The following is a 15,933-nucleotide window of genomic DNA, read 5'->3' as shown; positions in this document are numbered from 1 at the left end:
GACATTAACAATTTTTAAACTCTGTATACCTTTTCTTTCTGAAGTAATTCTACTCTAAATATTTGATCGACTACTTCGGAAATTTTTTTGAAATCAGAGAAAATAACCTTCATTATGTTAAACCTATGCTGATCTTGAAAAATACTCTTCATTGCTTTATTCGGGGTTAGGATTTAGGAAAATATTCCACCTATGGTCTCTCCAAATACATTCTGAGGAGTAAAAGTAAATGATTTTTAAAAGCCAACTGATTCCAAAGCAAATGGATGGGAGGAAAGGCGGTAGTGGGAGGGGTTACCCTCCACCCCTTGTCTTTCCCTCCCTCCTCCAGTCTGAAGCATTACCACGATGTGGAAACCTTGTCAATGGGGGATAAGGAGAGAGTTTGAAGATGGAGAGGCATTTGGTGTCCATTTACACTGGGAGAAAATAGGCCTCAAACAAGGAACCAAAATCCTGTCCTTCCTATTCAGACCAGCAGTGTATTAGGGAAGCAGAACAAATGTCTTCCCAGGTGGGCCAACTGGAGAAGAAGACAGCATACAAGTTCACACTATCCATCCATCTCCTGAGCTCTGGGATAAACTCCGGTTCCAGAAAAAGAAGCGGATAATGCTAGAAGCTCAGATTTTTATATAAATCAACCACTACCCCCAACCCACACATTTCCCAGCATTTATATTTGGCTCTGTAAGTCCCATTGAATTTGATCCTGCATTGACTCATTCCCCGTCCTTCGTCGTCGGTACTTCATATCCTAGGGCTGCTTTGAACCCACTGCACTTTCTGGCAGTCTGCAGAAGCACACTGAGCAAAAGTCTCCTGAGATACTATGGAGTTGGAAAAGGCATGTTTGGGAAAAAAAACCAGTCTAAGGAACCTTTGAGAGAACCGCCCTTCCTTTAATGTTTTCATTTTTTTCATTCATCCCCTCTAGACCCAGAGAGTGTAAACGAGAGAGGATCGCCTGAGCCGGAGCTGACGCTCAGGCCTTACCAGATGGAAGTGGCCAAGCTAGCACTGGAAGGGAAGAACATTATTATCTGCCTCCCTACAGGCAGTGGGAAAACCAGGGTGGCCGTTTATATTGCCAAAGATCACTTGGATAAGAAAGAGAAAGCATCAGAGCTTGGAAAAGTTATAGTTCTTGTGAATAAGGTAATCTGATTTCCCGTTAAAGCCAGGAGTTTCATTTTTAGTCTATTCATAACACACATTTAAGCCATCTTTCTTTTAGGCTTCATGCAATTTACCTAAGAACCATAGTAAGTTCAGACCATTAGGCAATGGAACCAAGAATTTTGTCTTTAATGCTTGCAGGAAAGTAAGTGCCAGTCTCCTTCCTTCCTTACACACATCTTTATGGTTAGGGATGTGCCACTGGGCATGGCGTCTGGAAAGCGTTCCATCAGATACATAGACTCTGTTTTTCATAGCTTCCTCTTCTGCCCTGCATACTTTACGTCCGTGGTATTTAGCGGGGAGCGTCACCTAGGAGATCTCGGAAGGCACTAGGCGTAGAAAGGTGTGTCCAGTTGGCTCTGCACTGTCTCAAGTCTGGTTCCTTCCTGTGAAAGAAACTTGCCTGTCAAGACTAAAGTGGCCCGAAAAAGACTTGACCATGTAATGTTCCCACTGTTCTGTTCGCACCAGTTCTCTGAGTGGCTGGTGAATGAGCTGGGGTCCTGTTGAGGCATAAGTACTGTCTAAAGCCGACCAAACGGTAAATCTCTTTACGTGGGCCAAACTGCATATCAGACTTAACTGTGTTTTGGTATTCTTTTTCCCCCCTTTTTGTAATTTTCCTGGGCCGCATTAGGTCCCCCTCGTGGAACAACACTTCCGCAAAGAGTTCCAGCCATTCTTGAAAAAATGGTATCGCGTCATCAAGTTAAGCGGTGATTCTCAGCTGAAAATCTCATTTCCAGAAGTGGTCAAATCTCATGATGTCATCATCAGTACAGCTCAAATCCTGGAGAATTCCCTTCTGAACTCAGAGGAAGATGAACGTGTCCAATTATCCGGCAAGTGGTTTGCTAAAAGATTATGATAATGATAATTGTAGTGTCTGTTAAGCACTTAGAGTGAAGTCATGCATTTGCGAACTGCTAAAGTAGATGCAAGAGTTCACGTCTTGTGGGTTAGAGACAACAGGTATTTTAATCTTCATTTTACAGTCAACTGAGACGTAAGAGAAGCTAAATGACGTGCCCATAGTCACCCAGGGGGCAAGTGGTTGAGCTGGGATCAGAACCCAAGTCTTCTTCCACTTAATAATAAGCAGGTAGAGAATGAACTGGATAGTTTTTCCAGCTCTCATTTATTAGAAGAATTGGCAGAAAATGGGTATTGACCTTTCACCTCTCCAGCTCCTGCAGGGAACAGAATCGGTAATTTGAAAAGGAAGAGGTGTCTAAAATGTGCTATTCAACTGGCAGGATTTTTAGCATTTGGAATAGCCAATGAACCCCTACTTTCCCCTCTGCTTTAGAATTTACTCCTTCAGATGATACTCCACAAAGAAACTGAGGTCGCATGCCTTAAGTAGAAGAAAGATCTACTTATATTCAGAATAAGTGCCACAATCCTTCCAAACACTTAAGGACCATTATTAGAGAAGAGGATCTGATTAATTTAGTGGGGGGTTTTAAAATAATGATAGTTTAATAGTCTTAGCTCTTGGAAATGATGTAAAGAAATAACCTGTGTGATTTGTCTTCTTTTTCAAGATTTTTCACTCATCATCATTGATGAATGTCATCACACCCAAAAAGAAGGTGTCTATAACAATATAATGACCCGCTATTTGACACAAAAGATGAAAAATAAGAAGTTGATGAAAGAAAATCAGCCAGTGGTTCCTCTGCCTCAAATCCTAGGACTGACAGCCTCCCCAGGGGTGGGCAAAGCAAAGAAGCAAGCAAAAGCTGAAGAGCATATTTTAAGAGTAAGTCACCATCCTTCCTGGCTGGGGATTTTTAAAATGTCACCGTGCTGCCTCCAGTGCCTAATTTGCTAAAAATGATTGTGGTATTTATTAAGCGTTTCTATGTGCTAAGCCCTGGGGTGATGCAAGATAATCAGCTCAGCCACAGGCCTTTTCCCTGGGGATTCACAGTCACAAAGGGGAAAAAGAACAGCTACTTTAATCCTCCTTTTACAGACGAGGAAACTGAGGTTCAGAGAAACTAAGTGACTTGTATGGGACTCTGCACACAGTGAGCGCTCCATAAATACGATTGAATGATTGAGCGAATGAACTTGGTCCCAGGTCACACAGCGGGTAAGTGGTGAAGCCGAGACTAGAACCCAGATCCTCTTAACTCCCAGGACCATGCTCTTTCAGCTAGGCCAAGCCGCTTCTCAGTTTTGGCATTGCGCACGAGAACCTCTCCCAGCCTCTATCCCCAACTAAGTATCTGCTATTTGAAGGCTCAAGGAACTGGCGGGGAGGTAGGGACTCCATTCTTTGAGGGGCTAAATGACACGGGCCCAACCTTGCAGTGTTCCTTGTCGGCTCAAGTAACGCTACCTTGTGGAACGTGAGCTGTGCTCTTTTGATGATTTCCTGAAGCATGATCTTGGGTTCTCTTACCCCGCTTTGGTGTAAATCCTCACCTCAGAGGAGCGGGGTCTCAGTCTGAAAGTTCCAGGGACTCCAACACAGGTCCTGCCGTTCCACTTGGAGTTCCCAGGATGGGGCCTCAGCAACACTGCCTACACATGGCCTTAAAGGCAAAATTAGATTTATGATCCATCCCAGGTTAGCTACTCTCTTCTTTGGGGTAAGAAAGCTCATTTTATTTAAACGAGGGGCAGTCCTCCAATTTATGACACAGTTGGCTTCTGAAACCTGGGTCTTAAGTGGAAATATTGCAAATCACAGAGCAATTTTTGCGTAGGAGAGTGTTACAAGTGAGGATTGGTCCTTGACTGCAATTTTCTCAGGAGCCTTGACTGTTGGTTTCTCGGAAGCCTTGTCTGCTTTCCTAAAGAAAGTGTCTGAAGAACTATGGGTTGGTTTCTCCTCTTTTCGTTGTAAAGTTCTCTGTAGTAGCCACAGAGGGAGCTGGCAGTAGGAGCTTCCGGCAGCTGACAAAAAAACAAAAACCAACAAATAAAGAACAGAAACGGAACAGGGATGAAGGAGTGTAAGGGAATGGGAAGACATATGGGTAAATTTTGAGGCCCAGAGGGTTTTAGGTGAGGGTGGGGTGGGGTAATTTACCTATGGTTACGAGGCTAGCATTGTAAAGTGAAAAGCGATGTTTAAAAGCTGAAGAATGGTGAACGTTTAGAAGTGCAAGGCAAAAGTTCCTTTTGTTGTATTTGAACGTCATTCGGGCCAGGGCCGCCTGTAGTGGGGCACTGCTTTCTCTAATTCTCCACCAAACTTTTTCATTTTCACTTTCTGTGGGCAAGTTCCCAACTGTTTCCTCCTCAGTTTTGTCTGTAGAAAATGGGATCATACCCGATTCCCATATCGCCTATGCGTCAGCCACAAATTTGCCTAGTAAGAATGAAAAATATTATTCATTTCTTGGAGTCACTCTTAAAAGTCGTGCTTGGGAAATCTCTAAGGTACCCCAGGCAACAAGAAATTACTGTCCATTGTTGCTATTTTAAGAAGTGTGCAATAAATGGATTTTATTTTTAGGTACTGTAATAGGATAAATGAATAAAAAGTGTGTCTCTTCTCCTTTCCAGATATGTGCCAACCTTGATGCATTTACAATTAAGACAGTTAAGGAAAATGAAGCCCTTCTAAAATCTCAGGTGAAGGATCCATGCAAGAAGATAGTGATTGCAGACTACACCAGATATGTATGTTTTGAAAATCTTATATCCATATGTTCATTAAGTCATTTTTTAAATTGTTTACAGAGGCTGTTTGACCTTAATCAAGTGAAATATACTATTGAAAAATATTAGCAGATAAGGGTGAAAAACAGCTGCTTTCCCATGCAGCAGTTGGCTTGTTAAATTTGTTTTGGCTCCAAGTGATTAGTACACAGTACAGTAAGTGCTCAGTAAATACTATTGACTGATTTGATTTAATATGTGAGCTGAAATTCAAGATTCTAAGCAACTGTGTGTCCTCACAGCTAATTCATATACTAGGTCATGCGCTCAACTGGTTTTGTTTCTCCTGCCCAGACACCGCAGCCTTTGTGGACACTGAGCCAGAAAGGTGGCTGGTGCTAGGACCCTGGAAAAACTTCGTTGAGGCCAGGCTGGATTGGTTGGGCCGATGGGTGCGACCCATGTAGGTGGAGTCCACTGAGTTAGGCTCTGCCTTGAAGAAATAAATTTATCCAATTTCCTTGTCTGGCCCAAGCTTTACCTCTTCCCAGGCCCTTAAGTCCACCATCCCACCCTCCACTGCCCACTTTACCAAACCTTTGGACCAGGAATCTCTCTGAGTGAAATAGCTCCGGGATTCTCCCAAAAAATGCCTAATAATAATCATAATAATTGTGATATCTGTTAAACGCTTACTACATGCCAGGCACTCTATTAAGCGCTAGCATGGTTACAAGCAAATTGGGTTGGACACAGTCCCTGTCCCACTTGGGGCTCATAGTCTTAATCCCCAATTTTACAGATGAGGGAACTGAGGCCTAGAGGAGTGAAATGACTTGCCCAAGGTCACTCAGCAGACAAGTAGCGGAGCAGGGATTAGAATCCAGGTCCTTCTGACTCCTAGATCAGTACTCTGTCCACTAGGCCAACCTTATATTCCAATTAGTCTCAAAGTGTTTAAAGAGGAAGAAATATAGTTGTTCGGCATTTCCAGATGGAGATATTTCCATGCTTGTCAACTGTGGACTTGCCTTCAGTGTGGCATTTGTTTAAAAATACCCTAGATTCTTTCTAAGATCTATTTGTCACCGTGCGTAGCACTAACTGTCCCTTTGACCAAAACCTCTGGATTTAATTGTACCTTGGGTGTGGAGAAGGGATAAATATTTATTTGTGTTAATCTGTCTCCTCCCATCTAGACTGTAAACTAGTTGTGGGCAGGGAATGTGTCTGTTTATTGTTATATTGTACTCTCCCAAGGGCTTAGCGCCGTGCTCTGCACACTATAAGAGCTCAATAAATGTGACTGAATGAATAAGGCATGCACATTCATGAACATATGTGTTAATAAGAGGTGCACACACTTTAAAAAAAACCTCAAACTTTTTTTAGCTGAATTAGTTAACAGAGACATTAAATGCCTAATGTGACTGTCATTTTTTATTTTTAGGATCCTTTTAAAAAGAAGCTTATTGATATTATGACAGATATTCAAAGCCATTGCCGACTCTATCCAACATCTGATTTTGGCGGCCAGCAGTACGAACAATGGGTAGTTCAAATGGAAAAAAAAGGTAATCGTTACCAATTTCTTTTCGGCTGGGTGGCATAGCCAGGCAGAAGATTGGTGGAGTGGGCAGTATTCAGGGCCCAGCACCTTATAAAAAAGCAGAAATCAGAGCAAATCTCCCCATTTATCCCTCTTATCTGGCCACAAGTGAAAGGTAGAGAGGACAATGCCTGCCACACAGCAGAGGCAAGAAAAAGAGAGATGCAGTGGCAGAGAGAGAGAGAGAGAGACACAGAGAGAGAGAGAGAAAGAAAGAAAAAGAAATAGCTCAAGTAGTCATGGCTTGTGAGTCCACAATCGACTAAAATAGTAGGAGGAAGATTTTGGGAACAGCTAGGATTTTAAGCACCCTGGAGTCTGTGCCATGACATTTTAACCTTAATCCCACTTAACAGTATTTATGAGTGATTACTGCATGCAAAGCACTGTACTAAGTACTGGGCTTTGGAGTCAGGGCTCATGAGTTCGAATCCCAGCTCTGCCACTTGTCGGCTGTGTGACTGTGGGCAAGTCACTTAACTTCTCTGTGCCTCAGTTCCCTCATCTGGAAAATGGGAATTAAGACTGTGAGCCCCACGTGGGACAACCTGATTCCCCTATGTCTACCCCAGCGCTTAGAACAGTGCTCGGCACATAGTAAGCGCTGAACAAATACCAACATTATTATTATTATTAAGTTGGTAGACACAATCCCTGCCCTTGAAGAATTCATGATCCAGCTTACAACATTAAGATCTGTTTCCCCCAGTACTTACACTGCTGCGAATGGACATTTTTTCCCCTATAGCTGCAAAGGAAGAAAACCGTACAGAGCGTGTGTGTGCGGAGCATCTGAGAAAGTACAATGAGGCCCTGCAAATTAATGACACCATTCGAATGATCGATGCATACAACCATCTTAAAAACTTCTATAAGGATGAAAAAGCAAAGAAAATGGCAGCACAAGAGGATGATGAACAGGCTGCTCTAATACTGAATAAGACAGATAAATATCTCATAGATTTATTTTATGGTAAGATTCAGTTGCATATATTGCAAACCACAGTTCAATTTTGTGTAGCTCATTTATTTCAAACTGATCTTCCTACTTCTATAAAGCTGAATGTCAGCCTGCCTTAGTGGGAAATCTTCATAGTGGTATTTCGGAAGCACTGTGTTGGGATTTAGATCCATTGGGAAGTTGAATTGACTTCAGTGTGTGGTGGTAAGCATCCTGAGTCTTCAGAAGTAAGAGTAGCGCTTTACTGATTTCCTTTGATCATTCTTTAGAAAACAAAGAAAAGCTGAAGCAATTGGCCATAGATCCAGATCATGAAAATGAAAAACTGACCAAGTTGAGAAACACCATAATTGAAGAATTCACCAAGGCCGATGAAGCGGCAGCCCGAGGAATCATTTTTACCAAGACTCGACAGAGTGCTTGTGCCCTCTCTCAGTGGATCTCTGAAAATGACAAATTTGCAGAAATAGGAGTGAAAGCTTACTACCTCATTGGTGCCGGCCACAACAGTGAATTTAAACCCATGACCCAGGTATAAGCTCTCAGAATGTATTTGGTTATTATATTTCGGTAATTATCTGCGCTCCCTGAACCGTCTCTTGACTAAACTTTTATTCTTGAAGTAGTAGAAATGATATGCAAAGCATTTTGCTTGCAACTGTGATAAATGCAAAATAAATAATCACCCTGCTCCACATGGGATTCAGATTGAAAATGTGGTAAAAGCCCTCCTTGAGTGACCTCTTGTTTCCCCTCTCTTTGGGCCCTCTTTTCCTAGTCATCTGTGCACTTGGATCTGTAGCCCTTAAGCACTCAATTACTCATCCTACTCCCAGCCCCACAGCACTTGTGTACATATCGTCATAGTCCTATCTGTTCCCCTATCTGTAATTAATCTTAATGCCTGTCTCCCCCACTACTTTGTAAGCTATTTGAGAGCAGGGATCGTGTCTTCCGACTCCATTGTAAAATGGTACAGTGCACTGTATACAGTAAGCGCTCAATAAATACCAGTTTTAGTTTGTGAGCCCCCTGCGGGACAGGACTGTGTTTAATTCCTACCTGGGTATTCCTTCCCAGTGCTTAGTATAGTGCTTTGCACACTCAGTAAGCGCTTCATAGAATTATTAGTATTACCTTGATGGATAGTGTCTGTTGAGTGCCTCGTGGGTGCAATTCACTGGCTAAGTGCTTGGAAAAGTAAAACGATCGCCCAAGACACATTTTCCCCGCCTCTTAAGGAGCATACACTTCAGAATAGGAAACAGACATCTGAATATTTACAAGCAGTGGAATCAGGATACACCAAGGGTAAGACTAGGGCAGTAGCTACCACTGATCATCCTGGACAGGCAGGAAGATCTGATGACTTCTTTTTTTAAGATATTTTTTAAATGCTCAACAATGCCAATGCCAGGGACTCTTCTAAGCTCTGGGGTAATAATAATAATAATCACGATGGTATTTGTTAAGCGCCTACTATGGCCAAGCACTGTTCTAAGCTCTGGGGGTGGATACAAGGTGGTAATCAGGTTGTCCCACATGGGGCTCTCAGTCTTAATCCCCATTTGACAGGTGAAGGAACTGAGGCACAGAGAAGTTAAGGGACTTGCCCAAGGTCACACAGCAGGCAAGTGGCGAAGCTGGGATTATTGATGATAATAATAATAATAATAATAATGTTGGTATTTGTTAAGTGCTTACTATATGCCAAGCACTAAGTTCTGGGGGTAGATACAAGGTGGTAATCAGGTTGTCCCACGTGGGGCTCTCAGTCTTAATCCCCATTTGACAGGTGAGGGAACTGAGGCACAGACAAGTTTAGGGACTTGCCCAAGGTCACAAAGCAGACAAGCGGCAGAGCCAGAATTAGAACCCATGACCATGACCTCTGACTCCAAGCCCGTACTCTTTTCACTAAGCCTCAAAGTAATCAGGTTGGTCAGGGTAGATACAAAGTAAGCAGGTTGGACACAGTCCGGGTCTCACCTAGGGCTAACAGTCTTAAACCCCACTTTACAGATGAGGTAACTGAAGCACAGAGAAGTTAAGTAACTTGCCTAAGGTCACACAGTAGACAAGTGGCAGAGTCAGGATTAGAACCCAAGTCCTTCTGACACCCAGACCTGTGCTCTATTCACTTGGCCACACTACTTCTCATGAATGAGCCTAATCTAGCTGCTTAGAGAGCAACCCAGGAAGACAGAAGAAGGGCGAATATATGAACCCCAGCGGGTCATGCTAGATTGACCCAGTCACTCCCTCAGACCTTTACCTTGACTAGGAACTAAGTTTCACCTGCAAATCTGAAAATCAGACTCATTCAATTTTCATTACCCCCTGTTGCAGGTGGAAATGATTTTAAAAGTAGTCACCAGATAATTTATGTAATGACTGATGTGGCAGCTACGTAAAATTATTCTATATAGGGTAATCAGTCAATCAATAGTATTTATTGAGCAGCCACTCTAATTAAGCATTTGGGAAAGAGCAATAGAGAAAATAGAAATGATCCCTGCCCTCATGGAGTGCTCAGTATAGCAAGGAAGAAAGATGTTAAAATAAATTACGGATAAGAGGAAGAAGGGAAAATTGGAGTGGAGGTACTCAGTATCTGGTTTTAATTGAGAATATTCTTTAAACATCTTGATTTCATTTAGAGTGAAAAAAAAATCCCAGTTGAATTATTTAATCAATTATATATATTGACAGTTTACTGTGTACACGGCACTGTACTAAGCACTTGGGAGAAAATAGAATCGGCAGACATGTTCAATCGTTTAAAAAAAAAAAAAGGCTATCTTTTCCATTTTGTTGTTTCCTTTGCTTGAATGCCTCCCGGAGCAATAAAATAATCTGTACTTTTCTCCAAGGTATCCCGAAAGAGCCAAGACACTGGAAACTTTATTATTCCCTACTTTCTGAAGTTAATATAGCAGACAAAAAGAGTTTACAATTTTTTAAATGAATTCTCATGTTCCTGTCCAAAAACCCTTTTTTCCCACGATCTCTCATCATTTTATTTTCTGAGCATTGGAATTTTATAATCTATCAATCAACAGATTAGAAGATGGATCTATTTCATTAAGATGTATGAATCCCCAAATGAAAAAATAAATGTAATTTGGCCATCATCTGTTTGCTCAATTCCAAAATATGATGGTACCAATAGCAAGTATGAGCTAATCCTTAGCTTGTACTGACTACTAACAATTTATTATCTTTTTATCCATCTGGAAGTATCTAGAATGTTTAGGAACTGTAGCTTAGCAGCAAAAAATTAATTTATTGACATTTTTCCACAGAATGAACAAAGAGAAGTCATTAATAAGTTCCGTACTGGAAAGTTAAATCTCCTCATCGCAACCACAGTGGCTGAGGAAGGTCTGGATATAAAAGAATGTAATATTGTTATCCGCTATGGTCTCGTTACCAATGAAATAGCTATGGTCCAGGTATGAGTGTTAACCTTGGTTCTTGTTCTTCTGATTTATTTTTTTCCATTCTTTTTTTTAATTCCTTTTATTTTAATAAATGTCTGAGCCAGTATTCTTGTTTTCAATCCATCAGTGGTATTTATTGAGTACTTCGGGTGTGCGGACCACTGTTAAGAATAATAGTAATATTGGTATTCGGTAAGCACTTACTATGTTCCAGACCCTGTACTAAGTGCTGGATGTAAGTGCAAATACAGTGCAAAAGGAGTAGATAGAGATGATTCCTTACCACAAGGAGCTTACAGACTAGAGGGGGAGACAGTCATTAAAATTAATTACTCGTGGGCATGTACAAAAATGCTGGGGCTGAGGGAGGGGAGAACACCTGAATGTTTAAGAGAAACAGATCTGTTTGCTACTCTTTGACTCACAGCATGTTTCTCCTGCCATAGAAGTTCTCTAATGGAGTTGCCCAGTACCCTCAGTTGGCAATGCATTTGGGTGGTGTGCTATTAGGAAAGGTTCATCTGAACAAATACATTTGCAATCATTCATCTCCGACCTAATGCCAAACGTGTTTCCAAGGTATTTACCTTTTCTTTCCTCCGTGATCTCCAACTCACAGGCCCGAGGACGAGCTCGTGCTGATGAAAGCACGTACGTACTGGTGGCGAAGAGTGGGTCAGGAGTCGTCGAACGTGAAAGTGTTAATGTTTATCGGGAGAAAATGATGTATAAAGCCATCAACCGTGTTCAGAACATGAAGCCGCAGGATTATTCTGAGAAGGTATTGCCGGTGATCGCTGCCCTCTTTCTTTAAGAAATAGTTTTCATGTTGTTTTCCTTTTCTGAGGGCTTCCATTGGTAGCGTTACATGTGTGGGTGTAGAGTACACTGAAGACTTGCTCTAGCTCCGTACATTAGCGTAAAGTAATTAAAAGTGAGGTCAGTAATATTAGGAAGGAATAAGTGGCTGCATGAAATTTCAGGATTTGGATAAGCCAAGGTGGTGGACCACTGAGGGGGGTCTTAAGTGTTCAGGCTGTTCTGGTTTGACCCAAGATAGGCTGGGGGTTCGTGGATTGGGACATGCAGTTCTGTGCATGTAACAAGCACTCAATAAATAGCACTGCTTGATTGATCGCTATATTTATTACCCAGGGAAAAAGCGATTTTGCTGCCCCACTAAGGAGAGAAATACAGAAGAAACCTCTGTAGAAAAATATCCTCTTGTTCTCCAGGAATCCAATCTGGCTTCCCTGAGCATTTTCTACACTCAGTTCTTGTGCTATCTAAACCATAAAGCTGAAAACCCTTTTCTAAAATCATTAGGCTATAAAATTGTTATTTTGCCTTCAGAAAAATACATCAACTTCCTTCACATTCACGTTCTTCCCTCTTTCAACTCATTCTGTTGCTTCCCCGGTAAGGCCAGGAAAGGCTCCAACTCATCAACATAAACCCTCTCGACTTTTAGCCTGTGTGGCTGTGGCTGCGACTTGTGTGGCCGTTAGCCTGAGCCACGAGAAGCCTAAAAACTTGTGGCTCTGTTGTGCTTATCGTCATCCTTCTCTTTTTTATTTTTATCTTTCTTTGGGTGTCTATCACCAGTGCCCTCCCCAACAGTTCTTAGATTGGGAGCCGTTGGGGGCCTGAAACCGTGTTCGAAGCTCATCCATATCCATCTTTTCCCTTGCTTCCTGCAGTGTTTGGCATACACTAGGTGCTAATAAATTACTATTACTCTGACTACTTCTACTGCTAGAAAAACACATTGAGAATTCTCCCTCAAATACAGATTTCCGTGAACACCAAACAGGATCATTCGGACCCCTTTCCTGATTTTTTTAATGCCCACCCTCTTTTCTTTTAGGCTCAGGTCACACAAGTCTGTGCTGATTTTCCCGCTGGCTAAGGGTAATTGAATCCTAAACATAGCACCATAAATCTTTTCTTTCTGTTTTTAGATTTTGGTGTTCCAGATGCAAAGTATAATGGAAAAGAAAATGAAAATCAAGAAAAATCTAACCAAGCAAATCAAAGAAAACCCAGCATTGATAATTTTGAGCTGCAGAAACTGTACTAAGCAAGCCTGTGCTGGAGAAGACATTCAAGTTATTGAAAATATGCACCATGTCAATATGACTCCAGAGTTTAAGTAAGTGTTTTCCAAATTGAGTCTTGATGGTTTTGTAAAAGGTGTACATCCGTTACGAATAACAAGTAGGCGGGAGGCCAAACCTTCTCCTCAGTCTCTTTGGCAGTGTGGTTCTATCAGCGTGTTCAGGAGGTGAATACCCATTAGCACAGGTTCAAGGCCAGAAGGGCCTATAGAAAAGAACACAGGACTGGAAGTCAGGAAACCTGGGTTCTAGTCCTCACTCTGACCCCTGCCTGCTGGGTGACCTTGGGTAAGTCACAACATTTCTGAGACTCAGTTTTCTCATAGACTATAAACCCTGGGTCCAGTCTGTTTGTCTTATAGCTCCTCGAAGGCCTTGAACATAGTAAGTACTTAATAAATGCCACCAGGTGAGTCCAGAACCCACACTTGTAAGAGCCCTCTCGTGGGTGTTCTTTGGGGATCATTTTCACCTTCCTCCCTCCCCTTGCACTTAACACTTTTCCGGTATGCCCACAAAATGTGAGCACAGGTCATGCCTAGGTGTGGAACTGGCAGCATGAATCTTGGGAAGAGCATGCTTTCCCCAGAGAAGAAGAAAAAAAGGGCAGACCAGGTATTAATGAACATACCTGGTCTCCCTGAATTTAATCCTCTACATCCCTACAAAGTATTGAATGAACAGCACACCTGGTGTGAGAATGTTTGACATCTCAAAAACAGTGGCTTAAAATTTATGAAACTATCTTAAATTTGGGCAAAACTTCCCAGAGGGATTGGGATTTGACCTGTGACATAAATTGGGGAAGGTGAAGATTGGTCTAGTTAATCAGTACAGGTGGAACCGTGATGGCAGACCAAGAAACCTAACGACTAAAATGGAGTTTGGGCTTGGAAAGTTGTGACTGATGGCAGTGGTTTCAGAAAGGGGTGAATGACATGGAATTCTTCCATTTAGTAGCAAATTTGGTTTAGAAAATGCAACCGGATCTGATTTCTGGGTGTTTTTAACTTTAGGCAACTTTATACTACAAGAAATAACAAAGTACTGCAACAAAAATTCGCAGATTATCAAATAAACGGGGAAATTATCTGCAAATGTGGACAGGTAAGTATTCTATAGTCCTTTTAGTTAACAAATATCCATTTAATGCTGAAATTTAAAAACAGAAATATAATGTGAGGTTTTTGTTGTTTTTCTGTTTTGCAGTCCTGGGGAACAATGATGGTGCACAAAAGTTTAGATTTCCCTTGTCTCAATATCAAACATTTTGTGGTGACTTTCACGAATAATTCTGAAAAGAAGATATATAAACGATGGAGTGAACTACCTATCACATTCCCGAAGCTTAACTATTCAGAATATTGTATGTTTAGTGATGAAGATTAACATTTAATGTGCTTTTAAAACTTCGAGCTTTACTCTTAAGGCAGGGTTCCACAATGGCAAATGGATATTTTTAACAGTGAATAAGCGAATACTAACGACAGTGCCCGTTATACGGGAACAAAATCAACTCTTTGTTTCATACCTGTGTCTACTTTTGTTTTGAAGATGTGTTTCTGCTTAGAAAGAGGGGGTGTCCAGATAAAACCTCCATATTGGCTATTAGTGAGTGAGTTTCCACCCTGCCATGTCTTTAGCACTTTGTCTACCTCCTTGTGAAGCAGGGAAAATCACTAGGTCAAACATTAAAAAGCAATGGAGAAATGCTTGCCTCAACCTAATTGTTGTGATTGACTCAAGCCTTGCATCATCCTAATGGGTTTGTAAGTTAAATAGAAGATCATTTGACAGAAGTATTCCATACAGAATATTCAAATAATATCATTTTGTAATTATGGTATTTATTAAGTACTTACTATGTACTTTGTAAAATTATCACCTCGGTCTCATTCCCTGTCCCACATGGGACTCACAATCTATTTTTATATCCTCTTATAGATTAGGAAATTGGGGCCCAGAAAGGTTAAGGGACTTGCCGCAGGTCACAAAGGAGGCCAGTGCCAGATTTGGGACTAGAACTTGGGCCTAAACTCCTCCTACTAGGCCTCACCATCTCCACCCCTGTTTTTAGTTTTAGTTTCAACATCCCCTTCTTCCAACAAATGTTTTGTAAAAATCACTATCAAGTATCATCGTTGATGGCTTGAAATTCACCTCTTCAACTCTACTTTAGGCCATTTTCTTGTAGGCAAGCTAATAAGCAATAAATTGATCAAAGGACAGGCCAAACAGTTTGAAAAAGGCATTGTTGTACAAACCAATGGCTCAGCTTCTAAATGCTCAGGAAATGAGGATAACAGTATCGATTTTTGATTTTTGAATTATGTTTTCATTCCTTCAGTGGTATTTTTTGAGCACTTACCATGTGCAGAGCACTGTACTAAGTGCTTGAAAGTACAGTTTGGCAACAGAGACAGTCCCTACTGAACAATGGGCTCTCAATCTAATAATAATGTTGGTATTTGTTAAGCGCTTCCTAGGTGCAGAACACTGTTCTAAGCACTGAGGTAGATGCAGAGTAATCAGATTGTCCCACGTGAGAGTCACAGTCTTCATCCCCATTTTACAGATGAGGTAACTGAGGCACAGAAAAATTAAGTGACTTGCCCACAGTCACAGAGCTGACAAGTGGCAGAGCCAGGATTTGAACCCATGACCTCTGACTCCCAAGCCCGGGCTCTTTCCACGGAGCCACACTGTGGGGGGAGATGGACAACAGAACAAAACTAAACAAGTAGGCATCAATAGCATCAATATAAATAAATAAATAGAATTATAGATATACATGTATGTATAGATATCATCTTGTCATGACAAGATGCACTTGAAGGTACCATGATAAATCAGTTGCATTATTTGGAGTGGATGAGAAAAAGGACACTAACATAATTTTCCAAATTCGTCAAGAAATTCCTGATGATGGCAACTCAATTATGCCTGGCTTCAAATAAGCTACTGGAAATTGTACAACAGAAAATAGTTGGATGTTCTACT

The 15,933-nt window shown here is 41.4% G+C and overlaps 1 protein-coding gene across 1 annotated transcript in view; it reads left to right on the top strand.

Moving 5' to 3' along the window:
• Positions 1–14,886, top strand: part of IFIH1 (interferon induced with helicase C domain 1) — a 48,647-nt gene extending 33,761 nt beyond the window's left edge. The window contains exons 6-17 of the mRNA XM_029072306.2: positions 938–1,158; positions 1,820–2,024; positions 2,730–2,947; positions 4,708–4,824; positions 6,254–6,377; positions 7,161–7,385; positions 7,643–7,905; positions 10,679–10,828; positions 11,436–11,597; positions 12,778–12,968; positions 13,950–14,040; positions 14,143–14,886. Of these exons, the coding sequence (XP_028928139.1) occupies positions 938–1,158; positions 1,820–2,024; positions 2,730–2,947; positions 4,708–4,824; positions 6,254–6,377; positions 7,161–7,385; positions 7,643–7,905; positions 10,679–10,828; positions 11,436–11,597; positions 12,778–12,968; positions 13,950–14,040; positions 14,143–14,322 (2,147 nt within the window). The 3' untranslated portion in view covers positions 14,323–14,886. The remainder of the gene's footprint in view (positions 1–937; positions 1,159–1,819; positions 2,025–2,729; positions 2,948–4,707; positions 4,825–6,253; positions 6,378–7,160; positions 7,386–7,642; positions 7,906–10,678; positions 10,829–11,435; positions 11,598–12,777; positions 12,969–13,949; positions 14,041–14,142) is intronic.
• Positions 14,887–15,933: the final 1,047 nt, after the last annotated feature.

This window comes from Ornithorhynchus anatinus, chromosome 9 (assembly GCF_004115215.2).
Source record: "Ornithorhynchus anatinus isolate Pmale09 chromosome 9, mOrnAna1.pri.v4, whole genome shotgun sequence".
NCBI classification, from domain to species: domain Eukaryota; kingdom Metazoa; phylum Chordata; class Mammalia; order Monotremata; family Ornithorhynchidae; genus Ornithorhynchus; species Ornithorhynchus anatinus.
Note: the sequence above shows the minus strand (reverse complement) of the source record. Positions and strands in the feature narration are given on the sequence as shown.